The following is a 24,114-nucleotide window of genomic DNA, read 5'->3' as shown; positions in this document are numbered from 1 at the left end:
AGAGTGTGTGCTGTCACTTGGCAGGAGATAGAAGACTCACTTGATAGGTGTCAGAATTGTAAAAGGAAGCATGGATAAATCCAGTGTCCGAGTATGACTAGAACATGTTGTGATGATGACCATCATGGCCATCGGGTGAAGGACTGTCAGTGGAAGTCTAAGGTAGCATAGACATCGCTACTGCGGCCAGAACACCACTAGGATGGCGAAAGGAATGGAAGTAGAATTGACCTTGCACCAATTAGATAAAGAATGTGTTAGAGGTGATATTATTAGAGTAACGCAGCAGAGTTTTGTGTTGAGTTGGTAGAACTTAAATTGTTGAAGTAAAAGTGAAAAAGAGGGGAATCACTAGCAATAATTGTACTTGACTAGTTGCTGAGGTGTGAGTTTGACGCCACATGAATAGTGTAAGTTCATGGAGCATCTTGTGATAATGAATCATGGTCATTATGAGTTTATAGTAATGCTGTTCTGGTTGACGAATGCTCTAGCTACTTTTATGGATTTGATGAACAAAGTGTTCAAGGAATATTTGGATTAGTTTGTGATCGTGTTCATTGATGACATATTGGTCTATTCGAGAAGTGATGAAGAGCATGAGAATCGAAGTGATGAAGAGCATAAGAATCATATGAGAGTAGTACTCAAGATCTTAAGAACTCATCAGCTATATGCTAAGTTTAGCAAATGCAAGTTTTGGTTGACCCGTGTTGTGTTCTTAGGTCATGTGATTTCCGGGGAAGGAATCTCCGTCGACCCAAGCAAGATAGAAGTTGTGATCAAGTGGCTGAGACCGACAACAGTGACAGAGATCAGAAGTTTTCTGGAATTAGCAGGTTATTACATACAGTTTATGAAAGGGTCTTCATTGTTAGCGTCGCCTCTAACAAAACTCCTGAAGAAAGAAGAGAAATTTGTATGGTCAGACAAGTGCGAGCGTAGTTTTCAAGAGCTTAAGGAAAAGCTGACTACCGCACCTATGTTGACGATTCCATCTGGTCCAGGAGGATTCGAGATCTATAGTGATGCGTCATTCAGGGGATTGGGTTGCGTGCTGATGCAACATGGTAGAGTCGTTGCATACGCTTCCCGGCAGTTGAGACCTCATGAATTGAATTATTCGACGCATGACTTAAAACTCGCAGCCATCATATTTGCGTTGAACATTTGGAGGCACTACTTGTGCGGAGAAAAGTTTCAGATCTTCACGGACCATCAGAGTCTCAAGTATTTGTTCTCTCAGAATGAGTCGAACATGAGACAGCGCCGATGGATGGAATTGTTGAAGGATTATGACTGTGATATTCTATATCACCCAGGAAAGGCGAATAAGGTCACCGATGCTTTGAGTCGAAAGTCTTCAGTGGCTCATATATTGATTAAGGAGTGGAATTGAATCGAAAGAGTGTGAGATTCGGTGTTCAAATTTGAGGTAAGCCACCTCTCGAGTCTTATGGCCGCCCTCAGAATTGAACCGGATGTCCAAGTTAGAATCAAGCAACTCCAATTGACAGATCCAGACGTACAGAAAATTCTTCAAAAGAACACCAATAAGAGAAAAGCTGATTTTCAAGTTTCTGATGATGGGATACTGAGGCTCCGTGGACGTTTGGTTGTACCTGACGATGTAGAGTTTAGAGAGGATATTTTATTTCAAGCACATCGTAGCAGCTATGGCGTTCATCCTGGGAGTACCAAAATGTATTAGAATTTACGTCAACACTATTGGTGGTCAGTATGAAGGCAGACATTGCCAAGCATGTCGCCAAGTGTTTGACTTGTCGGCAGTAAAAGCCCAAACATTGCAAGCCGGGTGAACTTCTGCAACCTCTTGCAATCCCAGAGTGGAAATGGGAGCATATCACGATGGACTTCGTGACAGGAGTCAGAGAGGGAATGATTCGATTTGGGTAGTAGTCGACATGCTGACAAAATTGGCTCACTTCATCGCAGTTCGAAAGGACCTCAGTCTTGATAGGCACACGGACTTATATGTGCGTCAGGTGGTTTGAATGCATGGAGTGCCGATTACAATAACTTCAGATAGAGACCCAAGGTTTACTGCTGCTTTTTGGAAGAGCTTGCAGAGTGCTTTAAGTACAAAACTTCAGTACAGTACGGCATATCATCCTTAAATGGATTGCCAGTCTGAGAGGACGATTCAAACCCTTGACGACATACTGAGAGCTTATGTAACAGACTTCAAAGGAAGTTGGGAAGATCAGCTTCATCTTGTGGAATTCGCCTACAACATTAGTTATCAGCAGAGCATCTAGATGGCTCCATTCGAAGCGTTGTATGGCCAAGCATGCAGAACACCGGTGTGTTGGGATGAAGTTGGGGAAAGGAAGATAACAGGCCCAGAGTCAATTCAGCAGTCAGTGATTGCAGTTGTCATGATTAGAATCAGATTATAAACTGCTCAGTACCACCAGAAAAGTTGTATTGTTGAGCATTGAAGGCCCTAAAAGTTCCAAATTTGTGATTACATCTTTTTGAAGGTGTCGCCAATGAGGGATACCTTGCGCTTCAGCAAGGAGGGAAGAAATCTGGAACCGAAGTACGTAGTTTCCTTTGAGATTCTGAAAAGAATCGGGATCCTAATGTATTATCTTTCGTTGCCGTCGGGGTAGGCACAAATGCATGACGTCTTTCACGTGTCGAGGTTGAGGACGTACGAACCTGACTTGACTCACGTGCTAAATCTTGAAGAATTAGACGTGGACGACAGAGTGTCGTATGTGAGAAGTCAATTCAGTTGTTGGTTCAGAAAGATCGGATTTAGTAAACCAAGATAGTCTCCTTGGTCAAAGTGGTCTGACAACGCCACGGGACTGAAGAAGCGACCGAGAAAAGTGAGACTAGATGAGCGACGATACCCCCACCTTTTTGTTTAAGGATTGGTAAAGGTTTAAATTTTGAGGACGAAATTTTTATAAGAGGAGAAGAGTTGTGATATCCCGAATTTTGACCCCGTCCTAGATATATGAAATGGGCATTTCACCGGCGCGCCTATGGTCATTTTTCTTGGAATTGATCACTCACGAGTTAACCAATCTATTGGGTGAAGCCATTAAGGGATATAACCGCGGTAAAATCCCTAAAAACTACTTAATTTGTTGGATTTGATTAAAATCGTGTCGGCCGATTTTAATCACGAAATTGAATTCTCGTCCGAGAATCGAATATTCGAGCGTGTCATAATTCATATTTGGATATCGTTTCATCATCCGTCAAATTATTGACGAGTTCGAAATTTCGGAAAGAAATTATTGGAGGAAAAATTGAAGATCAAAAGAAAATAGAAAGGAAACAGAAAAGAAAAAAATAAGAATAATAATAATATTATTTTATTTCTCTCTCTCTCTCTCTCTCCTTCCCTCTTTTTTTCCCTCGTGTGGATTCCCTCCACCAACTCCCCTTCTGCCGGTTTTAACTTTGCTTCTCCCTCTCTCCTTTTTACTTTTTGACTTTTCAACCTCTCTTATCTCTTCTCTCTTCTCTCTCTTATCTCTACTTCTTCTCTCTCCCTCGACACACTCTCTCTCCCTCACTATTCGAACAGAAGCTGAAGCGAAGACAGCAGAAACGGAAGCAGCTCGCCTGAAGACCGGAGCTGCCGTCGCCGTCGCACCAGAGCTAGACTGCCACCGGCACGACACCCACGCGTCCACCGCTCGCCTCCCGTGCGCCGCCTGCCCTCTCCATTGCCCAAGCATCCTCCCCCGTGTGACCCTGCCTCTGCCTAGCCTTATTCGACCATCTCAGATCGCCGTCCAGCTCTATCCGGCCACCGTTTGGACCTGCCGAAGCTTCCCTCATCCTCCGTTGGCCTCGCCTCGCCCTCTCAGCCACCGGACCAGCCCCGGCCAGCCTAGAACGATCGCTAGTCAGTGGGTTTCCAACCCTCCTTCGGCCCGCTTTTGGAGAATTTCCGGGCCCCGAACCCGGGACTTACTTTGGGGTTTATCGTTCCTTGTGTCATCCCCGTCAGATTGATACGTTTTGCGTTTAATTCCAATGAGTAATCTCACTAATCCTTGCTTAGTGGACTAATTATACTTCAGGGTTGTTTAGTTTTAATTAATTAGGTTTAGGTGGTTAGATTAGTATAGATTAGTGTTTATTAGTCAATTGTGATGCAAATTAGGTAATTTGAGTGTGCATTTAGCAAGTAGATGTGGTCTACTATTTATTGAGGGTAGCCTAGGATTTTTCCCGACCCTTATCGGGCTTCAATTTGATAATTCGGGCCTAATTGGAATTTTTGATAATTAAATATTATTTTTCGAAGTTAATTATTTAATTATTTATTTTCCAAATTCAACTGGGATAGCCAGTGACCGAGATTTTATGCTGATGATCGCGGTGTAGTTCGTTTATTTAATGGAGCTTTATATTGTACTAAATTGAATTTATTGTGTTTATTTAATTAATTTTCGAAATTAATTATTTAATTTTTGTTTCCCCAGAAATTCAACCGGGATGGCTAGTGACCAGAATTTTGTGCTGATTGTCATGGTACAGTTTGTTTATTTAATTGAGCTTTATTTTGTGCTGAATTGAATTATTTGTGAAATTGTGAATTATTTCTTTAATAGAATAATCTTTGGTTAGTAATTGAAAAATAACCTGCGTTAGTTGACAGGGCCAAAATTATTTTGGTGGACTATATAAAATGGTGGGATTTATGGAAAGGAAATTATTGTATTTTGGCTAAGGCCGACCGTGTACCCACACATAAATATTTTATCGGGAATGATAAAAATGGTGATTTATTAAATGATTATTTTTGGCATACTATAAAAGTATGGCCGGCAGCTTTTGGTGAGCATATATATTATTTTCGGCATACTATAAAAGTATGGCTGATAGCTTCTGGTGAACATATATATATTATTTTCGGCATACTATAAGAGTATGGCTGGCAGCTTCTAGTGAGCATATATATTATAATCGGCATACTATAAAGGTATGGTTGACAGCTTCTGGTGAGCATATATATATAATTTTCAGCATACTATAAAAGTATGGCTGTCAGCTTTTGGTGAGCATATTATTATATCGGATTAGTGGATCTGATAGCTTCTAGTGAGCTATACTATCTATTTATCAGTTTAGAGTGAGTAGTCCTAGACTATGGTCGGACTTATAGATAGTATTGAATGTGCCGACCAAAAAAGGGTGGAGATGATATGTAATCGACTAGGTCGATTAATCATTTCTTTGATCTGATGTCGTGAATTGATTGATTAAATTGAAATGATCGATGAATTGTCCGATTGACATGAAATTGATTATGTCGATTGATCGAGATATCGATTTGTGATGTGATTGCTTCGGTGCCTATTGAACGATGCTAATATGTAAGTGGAATCTGAGGCCAAGATAAGTCCTCTGACTCGTGTTGTGCATAGGCAGCCCTAAGGTGTATTGGTTTACTAATTGAGTTTTAGTGGGGTAGAACTTGCTAAGACGTACTCTCATATCGGTTGTGAGACAACATTTTAAGTCCGTAGATGAACCCTAGGAAAAGGAATCGGAGAAGGAGAACACTAAAGTGAAACCTGAGGAAGAGAAAGATTATCGAAGAAGAAGATGATCCAGAAATGGATCCACGAGTACGACCGGATGAGGACTGAGGTCCCATCCTCTTTTAGGAATCCTGTTTTGATGTGAATAGAGTGAAATTAGAAAGTAGTGAATAGTTTTGTGAAGTTCTTTGAGTTATGTTCTATATAAAAGTATGGTTGTGAATTTCAATATGAAAAATATGACCATGCTTTTCTATCCCATTGTTTTATTGCCTGAAGATTATAATTGCTTCCACATGTGCTTAATAAATGAAAAGGGTCGGCGATACGTCCTGGATATCGCTTTTAAAATCGACCAAAGGTAAAGGATGTGTGCGTGCTTGAGGATCGGGGCATGACATAGATACCTTCTCTTCATGGAGTGGACTCAAGCCTAATTCTAATAAGAGTGAGATTTGTCTTGCTAGAGGATCGGTAGATTTGCGCAGAGAGATTCTCCTAGTGTTGGTTTTCAGGAGGGGTCTTTGCCGGTGCGGTATTTTGGAGTTCCTATTATCCCCTCTCGGCTCGGCAAGGCGGACTACATTTCCCTTGTGGATTGCATAACTACAAGAGTCCAGTCTTGGACTCAGTGTTTCATTTCTTTTGCTAGACGTCTTCAGCTTATAAGGTCAGTTCTTCATGCAATCAAAGCTTACTGGGCTAGTGTCTTTATCATCCCTGTTGCAGTGTTAGATCTTATTGAATAGATCTTGAGACAATTTCTCCGGAAGGGTCCTGACCTAGAGTGCTAAAGTTTCCTAGGATGATGTTTGCTTTCCAAAGGAGGAAGGAGGGCTAGGCATCCGCAGTTTGAAAGATTGTAACAAGGCAGCGATATTGAAACACATATGGATCCTATTTACGGATGAGGAATCCTTGTGGTGTAGGTGAATCCACTCGACCTTCCTTAAAAGGAAGAGTTTTTTGGTGATTAAGCAACCCACCTGCTGCTCTTGGGCGTGGAAGTGAATCCTCCACCTTAGGACTGATTTTCGGTTATCTTTTTTATGGAAGTTAGGAGATGGCTGCTCTATTTCCTTTTAGTTCAACCACTGGCACCCAAGAGGCCCCCTCAACTTAATGTTTTCTAACTCTTTCATCTACAAAATTGGCCTTCCTAGGCATGTGACGGTGGCTAATCTTTTTTTCTTGTTGGTCAGACCATGCGAGAAGTTTTACAGTCTTGGGAACATTCCCTTCCCGTTCTAGTGCAGGCTCCTAATCGTCTTACTTGGCAAGGAAGCACGTATGGTTTATTCTCAGTTGCTTTGGCTTGACACCTCATCAGAAAAAAGAAACCTTAGGTCAATTGGGCTTCTTTGATATGGAACAATGCTATAGCTCTAAGATATCAGTTCATTCTTTGGCTTAAAACCAGGAACTGTCTTTCTATGCAGGCCTTACTTTTATCGCATGGCAGGATTGAGGATGCGGTGTGCCCCTTTTGCAAAGTAACTTTGGATTCTATTAATCATATGTTTTTTCATTGTAGCATTATGACTAGTTGTGCATTCTCTTGGGCCGCCAGATGCAACCTCCCTTGGAGGAATGGGACTTGGGCTGACAACCTCTGCTAGGTTATAAAGTTCCTATCTGGTAAAGACTTCTATCACTCTATCGTCCAATTCTCTTTTGGGGCTCTCTGCCACCTTATTTAGAAATATAGGAATGAGATTCTTTTTAGGAACTGTACATTCACACTTCCAGCCGTGAAGAATCACCTTATTAAAGTGGTTAAGGATAAGGTTTTAACCTTCTCAAATGTTGAAGACAACCCAAGAAACATGAGACTTTAACGTAGCTAGGGGATAGACCCCTGCATCTTCTTTTCTACTCTAGCTTATCCATAATATTTCCAGGTTGGAGTGGTGGTGCAGGATGGCCCGTTGCTGTTTTTTTAGTGCTAGCCTTGATTCCTGTCGATTGTCTCATCCTTTCCCTTTGGGCGATGGCATTTTGTTTGGTTTTGGCTAGGGTTACCTTTGTTTGGTCGACTGGATGCCTTCTTTTGTTTAGTCCTTTTTGGTTGTGGCCGTAGTTGTGCGGCTTAACCACGTTTTGTGCCTTGTTAGCTTCCCTTCTTTTTTCTCTCGGCACCCTTCCACTCATTATGCCCATGTTCATTATGAGTGTATGTTTTGGTGCCATTTTTGTTGTAATTATTGATTTCAGCTTATTATGATTACCTTTCACCAAAAAAAAAAAAAAAAAAAAAAACCATATGGGGGTTCATTGCAATAATAAAGATATTTTTTAGTAGCACAAGTTTTTGTGATAGTTAAAGCAAGATGATGGTAACTGACAAAGATGATGACATATAAAGTATTTACTCTCTATAAGATATGTTATCTATTTGTCATATTACTATATTGAATCCATATTAATATTGTTAAAAATACTTATGACCATGGAATGCTTTGTGTATATACATGCAATTATTGCCATAATTCGATATTTAAGACTTTATGGAATATGATTGATTATTAAAAATTATATCTAGATCAAAGTGTGCATATATAATACAATTTTAATTAATATAGCTTAATTTTAATTTATATAGCTCAAGTGGGAGAATATAAGAATTTTCCTAATATGAGCTACACTAATTGATATTGCAATATACCGTTTTACAGGATTAATCTATAAGGGGAGATAGAAAGTTTCTTAATTAATCTAATATAGTATAAGCTGAATTGAGCTCGACCTGTAATGAGAGAACCTGCCTAGAAATTCTATAAATTATGCTCAAATTTCTCTTCTAACTCTAACACACATAATTATCCTCACAAAGCGCTAGAGGGTGAAAGACCATCTCATTAAGCCAGTGATATAGAGTGTGATAGAGGAGAAGTTCTTGAGTTTGAATAGTTGGTATTTTGCATAAAGAATGATAGTCTAAATCGAGTGTATTGATCTTTTTACTCAATTATATGTGTTCTTATTTCTAGTTATGGAAATTTCGGGGTGTGCTTTTGTCTAACAATAGGCACCACTTAAAGGAAGAAAAGACACAAGTCTAGCATCTTCTTGTCTTATAAAATGAATTTGCCTGTCTAATTGTCCGACATTCTGAGATAATAGACCAAGAGTACAGCTATCAAGTCTGATCCAATAGACATACTAAAAGCCATATGTCTTTCGTAGTTAGAGCTATATCCTAATTTAGAGGTCATGTCAATAACCTCTTGATAACCATATATTCTGTGGTACATGGAATACAACACTTGCAAGACTTTATACAGAAGAGGGACATTTTTCACCTATTACTTTACAAAGACCAACTCATACTTCCTTATAAGGATGCCCAATGAAGAATAACTTCTCTATGCAGCTTTAAGCAGTCTAAAACATATGGGGTCAATCATTCAACTTTTCCCAATTTCCATTACCTGAGCATGTCCAGGGTTCAATTTGGGCCCACTTAAAGTAGGTGATATGCTGAAAGTGTTGCCATCTCCAGCAAACGATGGGTGTCCCAGGGAGTTGGGGCCTGTCTGGGATGGAAGGAACTTCAATATCTCCTTCCAACATTTTCAGTGCATCCAAGATGGTTGGCCTTAAAGCCACCATAACATGAGCACACAGTATTCCAACCAGCACAAATCTCTCCATTATGCCCTTTGGGTTTGAATTTGTAGACTCTCCATCTTTCAACAACGAAGGATCAAATGCCTCTTCTATCTTCCCAGCTTTTATCAGAGACCAGACCCAATCTGTTATCAAAAATGCCCGTGGCGACCCTAAAGAAGACAAATCAAGAGCCTTTCTACCACACATTGTTTCCAAAACAACCACTCCGAAACTATAGACATCACTCTTTTCAGTCAGCTGTCCATAAAGTGCATACTCAGGAGCCAAATAGCCATGAGTTCCAGCCACCCTGGTAGTAAGATGGGATTGTCCTTCTCTGCTTTGCTTTGCTAATCCAAAATCTGCGACTCTTGCCCTCATGTCTGCATCCAGCAAAATGTTTGTCGCTTTAATGTCTCTATGATATATTGCAGGTTTCACCCCATAGTGCAGATAAGCGAGCCCCTTTGCCACGTCCGAAATAATGTTTTTCCTTTGAGGCCAGGTCAATGTCTTCTTCCCACTTTGATTATCGGGCAATGGGAAAAGATGATCATTGAGATTACCATTTGGCATGTAATCATCGACAAGATATCTCTGGCCACTCATTTCATCATAATCATCATCATCATCATCTCCGTCTACCACACAGCATCCCCTAAATGGCACCAAATTCCTATGCTTCAAATTGCTAATAATCTTGACCTCGTTGCAAAACTCAGCATCCCCCTGGAAATCCGATTCCATAATTCTCTTGACGGCAACCTCTGTCCCATCAGATAGAACTCCCTTGAAAACCAATCCAAAACACCCCCGCCCGATGAAATTCTTCTGCGAGAAGTTGCTGGTTGCTTTCTCAAGATCGCGAATTTTGAACCAAATAAATTCCTTATTGGGCCCTGGTCTTGCCCTAGTCCCCGATTCCTCCGGGTCAAGACTAGAATCTGCATTAGACCCCTGAATTCTTCTTCTCCTCTTCCTCATCCTATCATACCAAAAGTACAAGCCCAGCAAACAAGACATGAATATGACCGCAACAGCAGCCCCAGTCAAGCCGAAAATGAGATTAGTGTGCCGTTTGCTACCCGAACTCCCTTGGTTATTGATCGACAATGACATAAGGCACGACGCCACGCCAGTACTCTCGGGGCCGTAGACATTGACAATACCAGCAGCATACAGAATAGTGAAATAAAAACATTCCGGAGTATTGGGATTATTAGCACTGATGGATTGCAGCTGGGCTTGGATGCTCAAAGTAGCAGACTCGCACTGGTCACAGTAGGCCAAAACATTGAGGTCGGGCTGGCAGGCCGAATCAAGAATCGTTGAGTTGCCAAGTTCCCTGACCCAGTCCTGCGTAGTGTGAATGTGGGCACAAGTGTAGGGCGTGATGAGGAACAGCGAAGGGTCGAGGCAGTAGGAAACAAGATCGGTGGCGAGAGAGAGAGAAGTGAGGACGTGTTGGAAGTCTTGGAGGCAAGAAATGGAGGAGTTGAGGTCCGGGAGTAGGAAGAGGGAAGTCTGTCGGAGCCTCTGAGCCAAACCAACGCCGAAGAGGGCCAGGAGGTCCTGGCAACAGAGGTTATTAGGGGTGTCGCTGAGGGAAGCGCTGGGTTTGAAGCTGGGGTGTCGGCAATTCGAAGTGTCCCAAGGGATTGTGCGCACGTAGCTGATATCCAGAAGGCATGTCGATCCGTTCGTGGCAGCGGTGGGGGCGGCAGCGGCAGCGGCAGAAGTTGGGGAGAGAGCAGAGAGAGAAAGAACTGCGAAGAAGGAGGAGAAGGAGATGGCTGCGGATTCAAGATTCATCTTTGACTTCTTGGGTGCGATTCTTTGCTTTGCTCTTCTGCTGGAGAAAGGAGATGGGGAGCATCAAAGGAGGAGGTGGAGGCGGTGGTTCAAGAAGAAGGAGGGAGAAGATGGAGACGCCATGAACGGAGCTTCAAAAGGCGGACGGAAGAAAGTGGCAGCCACCCCCGTTGTCTAGTCAAACCACTCTCCTCCTCCTCCTCCTCCTCCTCCTCCAGGTTTCATGGCTGCTGACGGACATGACACAGTTTCAACTCTGCGGTTTTGCCGCCATCAGACGTAGAGTTAAACACCCTTGAATATGCTTGAAAATAAAAAAAATCTGAAACAAGATGCCCTTTAAAAATTCGACAAAACTGCCACCAGGCTTGTGGGTCCCAACTGATTTTTATATGAAAAACTGTTCACACTTCAAGTAAGGAAAACTCTCGACCAAAAAAAAGAGTACGGAAACTGCCCTGTTGAAAAGGTCTTCTGATGAAAACCTATTGATTCCATTATCATGAGATTATTACTCTTGCACGAAGAAGAAACAATGAATCAATATCCTTGTTCAAAGAAATCATAAATTAATTTCTTAATTTATATCTAATTGAGTTGTAAATGAATTTAGAATAGTAATGTCCAAAAAAACATGAGCTATGCTAATATAGGTTGAAAATATCTGAAAAGAGTACATAAACATAAGGAATTGGTAACCCATTCATGTTAAAATCTCTAACAAAAAATTAGTAAATGCAACAAATTATTAACCGATTAGTAATTTAATCTAATAAAAGTTAATGACCACTTTAATTTAGGTCAATAATTTCATCTAAGAGTTTGTAAATCGGAAGGTTTCATAAATTATGCCACTAAAAGTCTACAAATTAGTATAAAAATTGATCATTTGCAAACTAAAGTTGGATATTTTTTAAAAATGTTGGTAAGTTACAGAGAAATCATTTGAAAAAAAAAGTTATTAGATATTTAGGGAAATTAACAAGTTCCATATCTTTTGCACCACTAGTGTCAACCCCTTTCCATTTGATCACTTAAATATTGAGGTGGAGAAACAAACTTAAACAAAAAGTCGTGAGTGGCTGTTTAAAAAAATGTTAATTCATAGATGACTTTCTATAAATAAAATAAAAAGACAAGTTCAACGTGAACAATGAGGTGGGCTTCCTTTATCCAAAATGATGCCCCACCCATCAAGTCGAATCTCTCTCTCAAAATAGACAAATCCCTCCAGGTTTGACTTGAAATCTTTCCTCGCTAAGAGTGAGCATGATCTCGAATTGAGCCGATCCACCCATTAACCCTAGGACCAACCCACAGTCCTCAATTTTTAGGATCGATGATCGATCCTATTGAACTTGGGATCCGAGAACCGAACCGACAAATAGATTCGGTCCATTTTCAAGGTCAACTTAGGATTAATTGATAATTTTTTATTTCATTTTTTTACTCTTTAAAAAAGCGATTGGGGATCGGACTGACTCAATGGATTCGGTCTAGTTTCAAGATCAACCCATGACTAACCAATAAATTTTTATTTCAATTTTTTTACTCCTTAAAAGGGTAACCAAGGACCGTACCAAACCAATAGGTTCGATCCATCAATAACAACAAACTCATATTTGTCCTGGAAGGCGACAGAAGCTTTCTGGATTCCATCGTATCGTCTTGCGAGCCGACGATAAGCAAGGTCAGCTAAAAAAGACAAGCGATAAGGATCAAGTGAGGTAAATGTCGAACAGAATGAGCATTGAATGTTGAGTGAGGAACAACAAGCCAAATGAGCATCAAGCAACGAACTACACGAGCGACCCAAAACAAGTGAGGCAAATATCGAATAGCGAGCGGAGAAATTGTTTCTTTCAATTTTGGCAAATTAAAGACTAAGATGACAAATAAGATAGAAGATAATGAATACAAGAGGGGATGTTATAAAGTGTTGTTTATATTTTTTTGAATGTCGTGAGAACTCCTCACAAAAATATTTCCCTCATTTGTAAATTATGACTATTGATGCCATAAAAAACATTAAAAATCTAAGTTATTAAAAAACAATTGAATCGCCTTTATTTTAAGGTTTTCTCCATATAAAAAATTATAAATAATATATATTTAGAGTCGGTCCGGAATTGGACCGATCCGAAACTTTCAAGATCGATGACCGATTTGAGGACCGATCCGCACAGTGCTAATCCAGAAATTCTAGAACCAAAGATCAACCTAGTCTCCCTTAAAATTGGACCAAGACTAGCGGGGTTGGCTGGTCCAGGGTCGATTCAGGATTAACCTTAGATCGATGCTCACCCCTACTCCTCGCTGTTGGCAATCTCACTCGTGCTGTCTCGCTCTCGCTTGTTTACTCACTCGATTGGGAAATAGAGCAAATACACCTTTCCACAGTAAAAGGACGCGAGGCCATCTCTGCCCAATCAAAAATAGGTGAAAGATAGAGGCAGGCAAATAACAAACACACCTTTCCACATTACAAGGATCACCCCGCCTCAATATTTGCGAGGGCTGGGAGAACAAAACCTCAGAATGACGGCTCTCTCATCAGAGAAAGTCGTTGAAAATGATACAACAGAGAACACTCAAAATTATTAAAAGCAACGTAAATAATAAGAATTACACGAGCCAACCCCCACAAAAATAGTAACAGTTAACCCAAAGAATCATGAACTAAAAATTTAAGAAAATGAAAAAGAAAGAAATAACTCTGGCTGCAAATTTACCATCAAGTATGTAATATTCCGTGTATTCAAAGGACCTGGAAGATGAGAAAAGATATTTAGCAACTTCATATGGTAAAGAACTAGCAACTAATAGAACACTATCAAATGCTTGTAACCTTAAAATCCGAGGTTCAGCAGAACTCTTAGTTTTTCTCTTGGTGCTACACACATTCCACATTCTTTTAACTAAATTTCTCCAACACATTTAGTGACCAATTTTTTACAATATATACCAACTGGTGAGTACATACTCCCCTAGAAACTCACACACTAAACGTGCCTCAAAGCCTTACCATTGAACTTTCTTAATAAGTAGAACGAATATATGCTACCAGGCAAAAACAGTCCTGAAGTATTAACGACAGGCCTGCTTCATGTGTCGGGAAATAAAACATAAAAGCTACTGCTGAAGGGAACTTTACATGACAAAGCCTGTCATACCTGGTGTACGTCAGTCAAATTGACGATTCCCAAGTGTTCCCAGCTTTAAATAAGCAGGCATAATGTACACTGTGGATTGTGAATTCTCAGTAGCAGAAATTCAAATGTGACCGGTACTTCCAAGCAATGTTAACTTGCAGTGGACAAGGCAGCCAGGGCATTAGCACATTGAGGTGACAAGTTGCTGAGAATCGGTTGTATTTGTTGGCCGTACAGCGTAATCAGGTGAGAAAAAGCCCTGCCAATTTGGGCTTTGACTTCTGCAGTTTCATCTGGAGACACCGCCACTTCCGCAAACAGTCTAACCAAATCAGGCACCAGAGCAAGGACCTGCAAGTGAGAGGAAAGCAAAACCAATGAAGGTCAATTAAACACAAGAAGCTTGCTGAGGACCTTTCAGGATCGATACTAGAGAACTTGCTATTTACCTGAGGATTTGATGACAAGACCAGAGTGCAAACACAACCATAGACGGCCACAGATTCCTCATGATCCTCCTTCAAAGGAAGAACTTTCAAGAAAACAGGGAGGACCTGAAACAAGTTTAACAGCGATAAGCAGACCCTCCTCCCCACCCCCAAAAAAAAAAAAAAAAAAACGATTTGGCATTACTATTATTCAAGATTGACCAAACCAGGATACTAACCTGATTTAAGGGTATGGACTCAGGGTGCACCATTATCATCCTGGCTATTGCACCGGCTGCATTGTCCCTCACAGCATTATCAGGCTCTGACTCTCCAAACAATGGGTAGATTGTCCTCAATATATCTCCATAGTATCTATTATTTATGTCAGGAAAGCAAAAAGAGCACATGCAGATTACAAGAGAGGGTGAAAATCAATGCTGAAAGAGTTATCACTAAAACTTTGTCTTCTAACAATAATTGTTAGTGTCCGTTAGCATAAGCCAACTGTTCCTAGAAGGTATCTCAATGGCAGGCACCAAGGATGAAGAAAAGAGGAAGCATCATGTGTTGCATCATAGTTGCCACAGTAGATAAAAAGAACTTATTGCGCATATGCTCTGACTTGTAAAGTTAGGCCATAAATTGACAGGAAGAAAATCTGAGAGAGATGATTGGCTAAAGTATGGTTCCATCATATTCCCTCGCAGAACATGATAATCTCCACCGTTAAAGTAATTGCCGACTAAGAGAGAACTGCAATTATTTAAGCTCGTCCAATTGCACATTAAGATGCAAGGTTCAAATTAACTTGCAACAGTAACTCAAGCAAATAACTACAACATAATGAGGAATGAAGGCATCTGAAGCCTAATTTATGCTGTAATGGATCGATTTTAAATGTCTGCTGATTGGTAGGGCACTTTTAATTGCACACAAAGGATACTTCAAAGTTGGTTCACCTCCATTTTTACACAATTCACCCACACAGAAAGCAGCATTTCTCCTGTTAGTTGCCTCGGAAGATATCAGCTCTTTGAGAACCAGGGGCATTATCCGCTGAAACATGAGAAAGTTTATATGAAACTTTCAGATAATTTTTTGATCAGTGGAAAATCTCATCTCTAATCAAATACGATTGTTATTAAAGATTATTACATCAACATAGCTGCCAATAGGAGTACCCATGTTCTGAGCAACCTCAGCAAGGCATGCAACCACCATAGTCCGATCCAGCGGAGGGTGTGAAGCTTTCTGCATTTCGTGAAGGAAAAAATTAGTGATAAAACAATAATAACATCTCATCATTGAAATGACTTTATCAAAGGTAATGCAGAAAGCCTCTTGATGATCCACTCACCGCAAATTTCATCAAAGGCTCAAATAGCTTAGAAAAGATAGGCGCATAATGAGAACCCATTGCCTTAGCAAACGCAGGAAGGAGGTCAGATACAGCATCCATCAGCACTTCATCATGTTCAGCTTCATCATCATCAATTTCACTGTCTGACTCTATCTGTTGACAAGGTGCTTCCTTGCGAAGCAATACTAATGTCGCATCGACTATTTGAGGCACATCTGTGATCACAACATTGGAATCAGGATGCTTGATTTGCTGTAAAAAAGACGAGATTCTTCAATTTGTACTCTGAATAATGATAGATAGTATTTGATTCGTACATTTCTCAACAGCCATGTAGCCCCACTCCTTGACAATATCAGCTGTGCTAGTACAAGCATTAGCTACAACTTCTTTGTCATCATCTCCAGTCATTGTCTTGATATAGATATTCATCACAGTATCTGCACAAGAAATTGATTATAATTGTCACAGAACATGGATTAAAAAAAATCAGACCAGCTACTCAGTCATGTCCTCACCAAGAATTTCCCTTAATTCGTTCGACCCTTCCTGCAAAAGAAGAAAGGCAGTCATATAGAGCACTACCCAGCACAATGAGATAGTTTAGCAAGTTGCAACTAACATTAATGATGTTTGCATCAGGTTCAACAGAGGACTGGAGAAGACATTTCAGAAACATTGATATCCAAGCAAATACGGCTTAGGAATCTGATAAAATCTCAATAGAAAAACAAAGGCAACTCATAGGATCTAAATAGCCATGAACAATATGATACCCTCGTGTCTGAAACGAGTAATGATCAGTACAGCTTGCCTTCTTATTTAATGTTTTTAACAAGGTTCCAAGTAGAACAACAATTGTTGGTTTTGCAAATAAATATACCACATGTAACACCAAACAGAGGAGGAAAAGGATAAATTTGCAGATGGAAGGAAGTTCAGTCTAAACTCACATTGTGACTTTGGAAGATTGCCTGGGCCGCTGTCAAAATATCTGCAGCAAAGGTTGATCAAACATAAGCATCACAGAAACAGAGATTACAACACCAACCAGCCAGAGAGAGCTGACAAACTATTCAATTGAAGCATATTAATTAGACAGAGAACTGGCACTACATCTGAAATTGCTTGCCTACATATTTCCTGGAACTAGAGCTTTGATCAAATAGATAGTCTCACTTCTCAATAGGCAACATCTCTAGGAACATGGAAATTAGAACTCAAAAAAATGATACTGTGGGGTTAGTACATAAGCGAAACAAAAAAGTCTTGTGACAAGTACAGAACAGAGAGCACAGTGATAAATCTTAAAAGGAAAAAAGAGAAGCGAAGAGGGACAAAAGGAATCAATTTCTTATAACATACATGTTCATTAATACATTTTTTTAGCAGTAAGCCAGAGAACATGGGGGTCACCCTGCCAGTTTTCCCTCTTATCCTTTAATTAAGTTTCCACTGGAGGGAAGCTACAAATTGTAAAGAGTATGTGCACTATGTTGATACTGGTTCAGTAGAGTTCTTGCACCAAGAAAATTTTTAAAGTGGGACTGAACAACCTTTAGTAGCTTCCTCAGGAAAACCATAAAGCATCATCAAGTCCTCAAGGTTAAAAAAGAGTGAGGGCCAAATATCTTTGAAAGAAGCTTCAAGCATAATCTAGCCATAGATAAACATTTCTATGCACTTATCCTAGTAACATAAAAGAGCCTACAGACACTAATGTTCCTCACGAACAGTGCCATGAAGATGGTAAGAATGAAAAATTGATTGTCAAAAGCAACAATTTAGCCATGCTGCTGGTAAGAGAAAGCCTAAAATATTGAAATGCAATCATGGAATCATATGGTGATAACTCCATTTCAAGAAGACTGCAGGCTTGCAAACACATCAAAAGAGCAATATAAGACGAATATATGACAGGAAAGGTGTAAAGCAAGTGCAAAATAAAAAAATAAAGATAAATATAAAAGTTGCGATGCATGGCAATAGGGACTCACGTTTCATAGCAATAACTGCCTGCAGTCGAACATCTTCATGAAAATACCCTGAATGCTTCACCATTATTCTTAAAGATTCCTCCAAGTATCTATATGGTATCATAAATTAAAGAAACCAAGAATGGTCTCTCTCTCTCTCTCTCTCTCTCTCTCACACTCACACACACACACACACACACACACACACACCTGTATGCCCTCAAGCAACCCTTACCCAGACTGCAAGAAGTAAGGGTGGATCTAGAATTTTCTTAGTGGGAGCAAACTTGATAATTAATAAAAAAAATTCATAAATTTTTTTTTCAGATGAATATACTGACTTTTTTTTAAGTGAAAAAGAGAGATTTTTTTTTTGCCATGACTTGAAATAAAAGGTTAATTGTAATATCAGATACAATTTTGTTTGTGTCACAATATATTTTGTTTGTGTTACAATTATCCTTTCATATCATTAAAAAAAAAAAAAAAAAAAATCGGTCCAGACTTTGTGGGGGCAATTTGGTGAAAAATAATTGAAATAGCTTCCCAAAGTACTTCTTTATGAGATCCATTGTGGACAAAATTGAAAGAATCTTTTAGAACATGTGATATGTAGGTATTTTGGCAAAAAGTTAATGGGGGCAATTGCTCCACATGGATTAAGTTGGATCCGTCCCAGGTAAGAAGGGTAAACAGCTAGGCAAAAGTAACAAAATCATAATGGATACGGAGAATAGGAACCCTTTGTATGTAGGGCAAACAAACCCAGAGCTTGAGTTGCAGCTGCCTTTTCATCCAATACTCCTGTTCTTATACTGATGTTTCTCACTCTAGGCTCATCATGAGCTTCATCATCAGACGATACTTCGCCAATTCCACCCATATTATCATCATCAGAATCTTCAATATCGACGGCTGAACCATCATCAAGATTGCAGGAAGCAAAAGCTAGGGGCACAACATGCGGAAGATACTGTTCAAAACATAAACTCCACAATGAGCATAAGATCTCGATAATAAGCAGGTGAAAGTTCAATGCAGCTACAGAGAACTTCTACCTTAATGAAACCATCATCCAAAATTTCAGCCACATTGCTGAAAAATCCATGGGTATACTCCCGGAGTTCGCTGAATTCCAGTCCAAAACCCTGCGTAAGTGATGCAGACGTTCATGTTACCCTAATATAGAAGAAAATGCTTTCCAATTGAAAAAAGGCTAGGCAATTACAGAAATTGCCGCTTCTATATAAGGAGAAAGAATTGGTTCCATCCTTGTTCTGCCCACAGACATGGCGACTATTCCAACAAGTTCAGTGGCCCTGGCCCGGGAACGAAGATCTTCATCACTGGTAAGCACCATGAATGTTTTCATCAACTCCAGAACTCTTTCAGCATAAGGCATAAAGGCTTGCTCTGCAGCAGCTGCAACAGAGCCAATTGCAGACTGCAAAAAAGTGAAAAAAAAATAAAAGCGAGATTAGGCCTTTGCGGTGCAAGAGAAGGCTAAAGAACCACAGAAGATAATGCTATACCATGCAAGTCTCCTGCAAATTACGGGAACTACTTTGAAGGGATGCCAGAAGTTTATTCATCAAAGGATCAAGAAAAGGAAGAATTTCCTCTCCCATATCCTCACAAAATGCTGCTAAGGCATAGTATGATTTTTCCTGCACATTGAAAATATTTTTTCAACGCTATGTTGTAACTCCAAAAAGAATTTTACCTAGAATCAGAAAATTCTCCATCATTCACCTTTACTTCATCAGATGCATCCTCAAGGGCATTTAAGATACAAGGAAGAACACTTCCGTAATGAGTGGTGATCTCAGGTTGCAAATGCTCGGCAAACTGCCCTAATGCAAAGGATGCAGCCCCTCTAACCATTTGTTCTTGATCCCGCAGAGCCACCAAGACAATGTGGAGAACAGGCTCCAACTTATCTTTCATCAAATGCGTACAGCCCTCTGAAATGACACCTAAAGCTGTGACAGAAGCTTCCCGATACTTTGGATTGCTATTTTGGCTGCTTACAGAAGCAAATTCAAACACGGGGGGCAAAACATGCTTTGGAAGGTTGACAGCAATAGTGTCAATAACTTCTGCAGCAGCTCTATCAGGTGCCAGATCATCATCTTCGTCTCCACTTGTAGATTGGGCAAGTAGGGGACACATCACTTGCAATATCGGGTTGACCAGTTTATGTTTCTTAAGGGAGTTAGATTTGTACTTAGCAAGCCAAGAAATTATCTGAATGGCCTAATAACAAAGGGAAAAAAAGTAAAATAAGTAAAGGATCCATAGATAAAAAGAAGTACTAGCTGTCAACTCATTACTGAGGAAGTTGCATCCCTCTGACAAAAGTTGCATAAACCAGAAGGACCATGAGATTATTAGATTTAGGAAATAAGATTCCTCCCTCACCTGATGTCGGGTACTGGGTTCCAGATTTTGATTTGAGCAAACTTCAAGAGAGAATTGAACAATGGATTTCACAGAATCTCCAAGAAGAGGGGCAGGAGATTCAATCAACTCATCAAATATTTCAAAGGCAATAACAGCAACATCCTCCTCACCAACAGCAAGGCATTGTCTGGATACATTCAAAATGCTAGGAATAAATTCTCGAAACTTTACCTGCATCACAATTAAAAAAACCCACATCATTATACAAAAGGAAAATGACAAAATAAGGCCACCATAAACCCAGGTAAAACACAACACTAATCCCAAGCATCTTTGCTCAGACCATTTAATGAGTAACTTTTTTTCTGTCCGACTAAGAGCTAGAGTGCCAAATGAAGAAACTGGCAAGTGAGATGCCTTAAAAATCATTCCTTTTGCCTTCACAATCTAAATTTCTTTCATGTTTCAATCATGCATGGGTCAACGCACTCCCAAAGGAATTCTCCTAAGAGAATAGGACACCTAATTCCCCAAAAGAGAGACAAAGTCATTTGAGTAAGAAGACCATACAACTCCCACCAGGGAATATCTTATCCCAGCTCAGCCCAAACCCACAAAAACGATGCCAGATACAATAATATAACAAGTGTTAAAGGATATGTGTGCATCTCAAGAATATTTCATTAAAGGAAAATTTCAAGTAGACTCCATCTCTAAGGATTGACAACCGAGTAAAGATAGCAAAGCAAGCACATGCTGCCGCCATTATGGATTAGAAGGCTTACTCCATCATGTCTAGAAAGAGTAGGAAAAGACTCAGTACCACAAGACACAACGCGTAACAAAAACTAGGGTGCCTCAATGATTGAGACTCTTAGCACCAAAACCTTGTTATATAGTTCAAATGCAACAGAACAACAGCCTGGAAAAATAAATTTTGCCGAGACACCTCCTTTCTCCTTTCAGGTTAGTCGAAATACCATTAAGGGCTGAAAGTGCGATTGCATCATCCAATACCAACTAGCTAAGTGCCAGGTGCTCCAGCAAGGATGTGAAATAGATTCGAAAATCAATTTGACAATATGATGATAAAATCTTGCACAAGCTGAGTCCGAAAAAATCATTTGCTTCAACAATTCCCTTCATTTCACATGTGAGAGATTAGAATGAATCTTTCTGTGCTTTTCAACACAGCAGCATAACTACACGCTACAAATACAAATTTCCATAAAACCAACAGTAACAAGTACTCACCACTTCATCCCCATCACCAATGCACTCCAGAAAAGACCCAACTGCCCTAGAAGAGTTCATCAGACAGCATACTTAGAGATTTGTATAGGGCAACATCCAATAGTATAAAATAAAGGAGTAGAACTTTGAAAAGATTATTACTTAAGGGCAGCAACTCTGACACGGTTGCTAGTCTCATCTTGGAGGCACTTGAGTAAAAGAGTCTGAAGATCAGTGAAATGCGGTCGAAATGTGCTCCCAATGGTTTCAGTCAAAGAGCTGAAAAGGATCAAGGCGACCTTTAATCACCAGATAAAAGAACTTAGTAGTTAGTGAAAGATTCAATCATATAGTATACAAGGAACAATAAAGCCGCTTGCACAGATGATACAATTGAAAAAAAAAAAAAAGACAAGACTCCTTCTAGTGTAACTAAGAATTCTTTGGGAAAGAGAGCAGCATGGTTTAGGTAGGGCAAATAAAGGACTTAATATCCGATTTAAACCTATGGAGGCTCCCTATAAAGAGTTCAATTTTCGAAGGGTATCGATATTAAATGTCATGATACTTTTTTCCCAGCATCTCTAGGCACTCAGTCCATATACATCTGGTTCAATTTTAGCCTGCGGCAGAATGCAGCTCAAGCAAGACCTCAGATCAGCTTCAATTAGTACAAGCATTGCAGGTGATTCTTGTGATCTCCAATTGACAAATGATAGATGAAGAGGGGAAGTCTAAATGGGACTTATAAAGGTAAAAGGGAAAAAAAACGTGAAGAAACAGAAATATGTTTATGTTGGCCAGGACGGCAGTGAACTTGTAAACAAGTCACAAAGTACATGATTATTAAACCATACGGACAGAATGCTGGCAGTGGCAGGATAGACGGGATTCAAAAGAGTTTTAGCCTGACTTACTTCTCTATGTTCTTCTTGTGTACTTTGACTGCACTGGAACAAGAAAGGCAACAAATCTGGCCATTCCCCTGCTGGAACTGCATATTTTGCGACCACGCTTACCACATTGGCACTAGCTCGCCTCACTAGTGGGCTAAAACAGAAAACCAAAACCAAACATCAACATCACTCTCTCACCCAGAGAAAAAGAATACCAAAATTCAGGACAATGGCTAATCACCCCGACCAACCTATCATGCAGCAAGGAGAAATCGTGTGCGCACCCTAATGTTTAAATTCAGTTATATGATCAAAGCAAGGAAAAACAGATAAAACTCACCGCAGAACCGACAGCTAGGAGTATCCAAATGATCAGATGAGTAAGAACTCCGCAGAAAGTCAAGAAAGAAAGAAAGAAAGAAAGATGGTAAACCAGAATTGTCCTGACATATGACTGCCAGATCAGTCAACAATCGACAATTGCAGCTAACACATTCCCGAAGTACCAATGAAGCTCCAGATCAACGGGACCTTATAGAAGAGAAGTAATGAAAAGACGGCGTGGTTTGATAACGAATCATTACGAGACCAGTCCACAGCGGATGTCTGGCACTCTATGCGGAAGGCGGAGTAATAGCAATTAAGCAATTAACTAGGTATACAATCAAGTAGGATTGTTCTAGCGCAGACACAAAACTAGGAAAAAAAAACCACAGACGATCGCATCGCATCGAGGTGGAGAACCAAACCAAACCTGTGCTCCATGGTGATGCTCTCGATGAGGGACTGCTTGACGAGGTGCTTGAGCTGAGGGGAGAGCTTGGACCAGTGGCCGGTGATCTTCTTGCGGAGGAGGACGGCGGCGAGCTGGCGGACGTTGGGGGTCTTGGCGGTGCGGAGGTGCTGGACGAGGGCGGGGACCACCTGCGGATCCTTGGCCAGCCGCTTTATCTGCTCCTCCGCCTGCCGCCGGGCGTCGTTGTCCGGCATCAGGAATTGGATTAGCAGCAGCTCCAGGGACTGCGCCATTTCCTCCCCCCCCCGCCGCCGACCTCGGACAAAGCGGTGCTCCTCCTCCGAGATGGTGAAGAAGCGGCAAGGGTTTTTGTGCCTGCGCGGTGCGTGGGGTTTTGCTTCGAGCGGAAGTGAACTGCGGAGGCCTTTTTATAGCACGTCGCCCGCATGCGCATTTGGGAGAATTGACTACGACCGGTGTCGGACTCGGATCCGCGCGCGAGCCGTTGACCGTCGCGGGGACTGATTGGGCCGGGTTCGAGGTAACGCCGGTCCCCGGCCCGATAAGGCTAGCCCAGTCGTCCAACCGAACGAAAGCCCGATTGCGCCCTTGTGGGCCCGGGTACGGCGGCGGGTCGTGCTCCGGGTTGAAAGGGTAATAACTAATAATAAATCGTATTCGGGTCCGGCGACTTGAGTGCGCCTACAGTTTTCGGCTTAGCTTAGTATTTAATCCAGTAGCATGTGGAAATTGGTGCTTTTAATTATTATTAGAGAAGTTTCCATGGAAAATACTAATTATTATTAGAGAATATTGTCTTCTACATCATCTTTACTATTTCATCTATTTACTTATAATAAAATATTTGATACAATTATTCCCAACTCTTGTATACTTTTTTTTTTCGCTAATCTTGCGTACTTCCCAATTTCCCTTTGAAAAGAAAATAAAAAAAGGAGACCCTTC

At 40.5% G+C, this 24,114-nt stretch overlaps 2 protein-coding genes across 2 annotated transcripts; both read right to left on the bottom strand.

Annotated features, from left to right (window-relative positions):
• Positions 1-8,615: 8,615 nt before the first annotated feature.
• LOC104420865 (probable receptor-like protein kinase At1g11050) lies at positions 8,616-11,110 on the bottom strand. The gene is given in 2 exon segments (XM_018862513.2): positions 8,616-9,067; positions 9,069-11,110. Coding segments are annotated over 2 exon segments (2,016 nt in total). The 5' UTR covers positions 10,962-11,110; the 3' UTR covers positions 8,616-8,944.
• A 2,331-nt stretch (positions 11,111-13,441) lies between these two features.
• Positions 13,442-23,553, bottom strand: LOC104419967 (importin-4). Its single transcript, XM_010031812.3, has 21 exons — positions 23,167-23,553; positions 22,434-22,566; positions 21,679-21,815; positions 21,538-21,583; positions 20,302-20,514; positions 19,633-20,136; positions 19,413-19,547; positions 19,109-19,324; positions 18,939-19,028; positions 18,609-18,853; positions 17,902-17,990; positions 16,858-16,898; positions 16,423-16,453; positions 16,222-16,344; positions 15,902-16,119; positions 15,700-15,795; positions 15,488-15,600; positions 14,781-14,916; positions 14,563-14,667; positions 14,135-14,464; positions 13,442-13,728 (listed from the first exon to the last, which is right to left on the bottom strand). The coding sequence occupies exons 1-20, from the start codon at positions 23,439-23,441 to the stop codon at positions 14,264-14,266; spliced, it is 3,147 nt and encodes a 1,048-aa protein (XP_010030114.2). The 5' UTR covers positions 23,442-23,553; the 3' UTR covers positions 13,442-13,728; positions 14,135-14,263.
• Positions 23,554-24,114: the final 561 nt, after the last annotated feature.

This window comes from Eucalyptus grandis, chromosome 9 (assembly GCF_016545825.1).
Source record: "Eucalyptus grandis isolate ANBG69807.140 chromosome 9, ASM1654582v1, whole genome shotgun sequence".
Lineage (NCBI taxonomy): Eukaryota > Viridiplantae > Streptophyta > Magnoliopsida > Myrtales > Myrtaceae > Eucalyptus > Eucalyptus grandis.
This window is presented reverse-complemented; position numbering and strand designations above follow the sequence as displayed.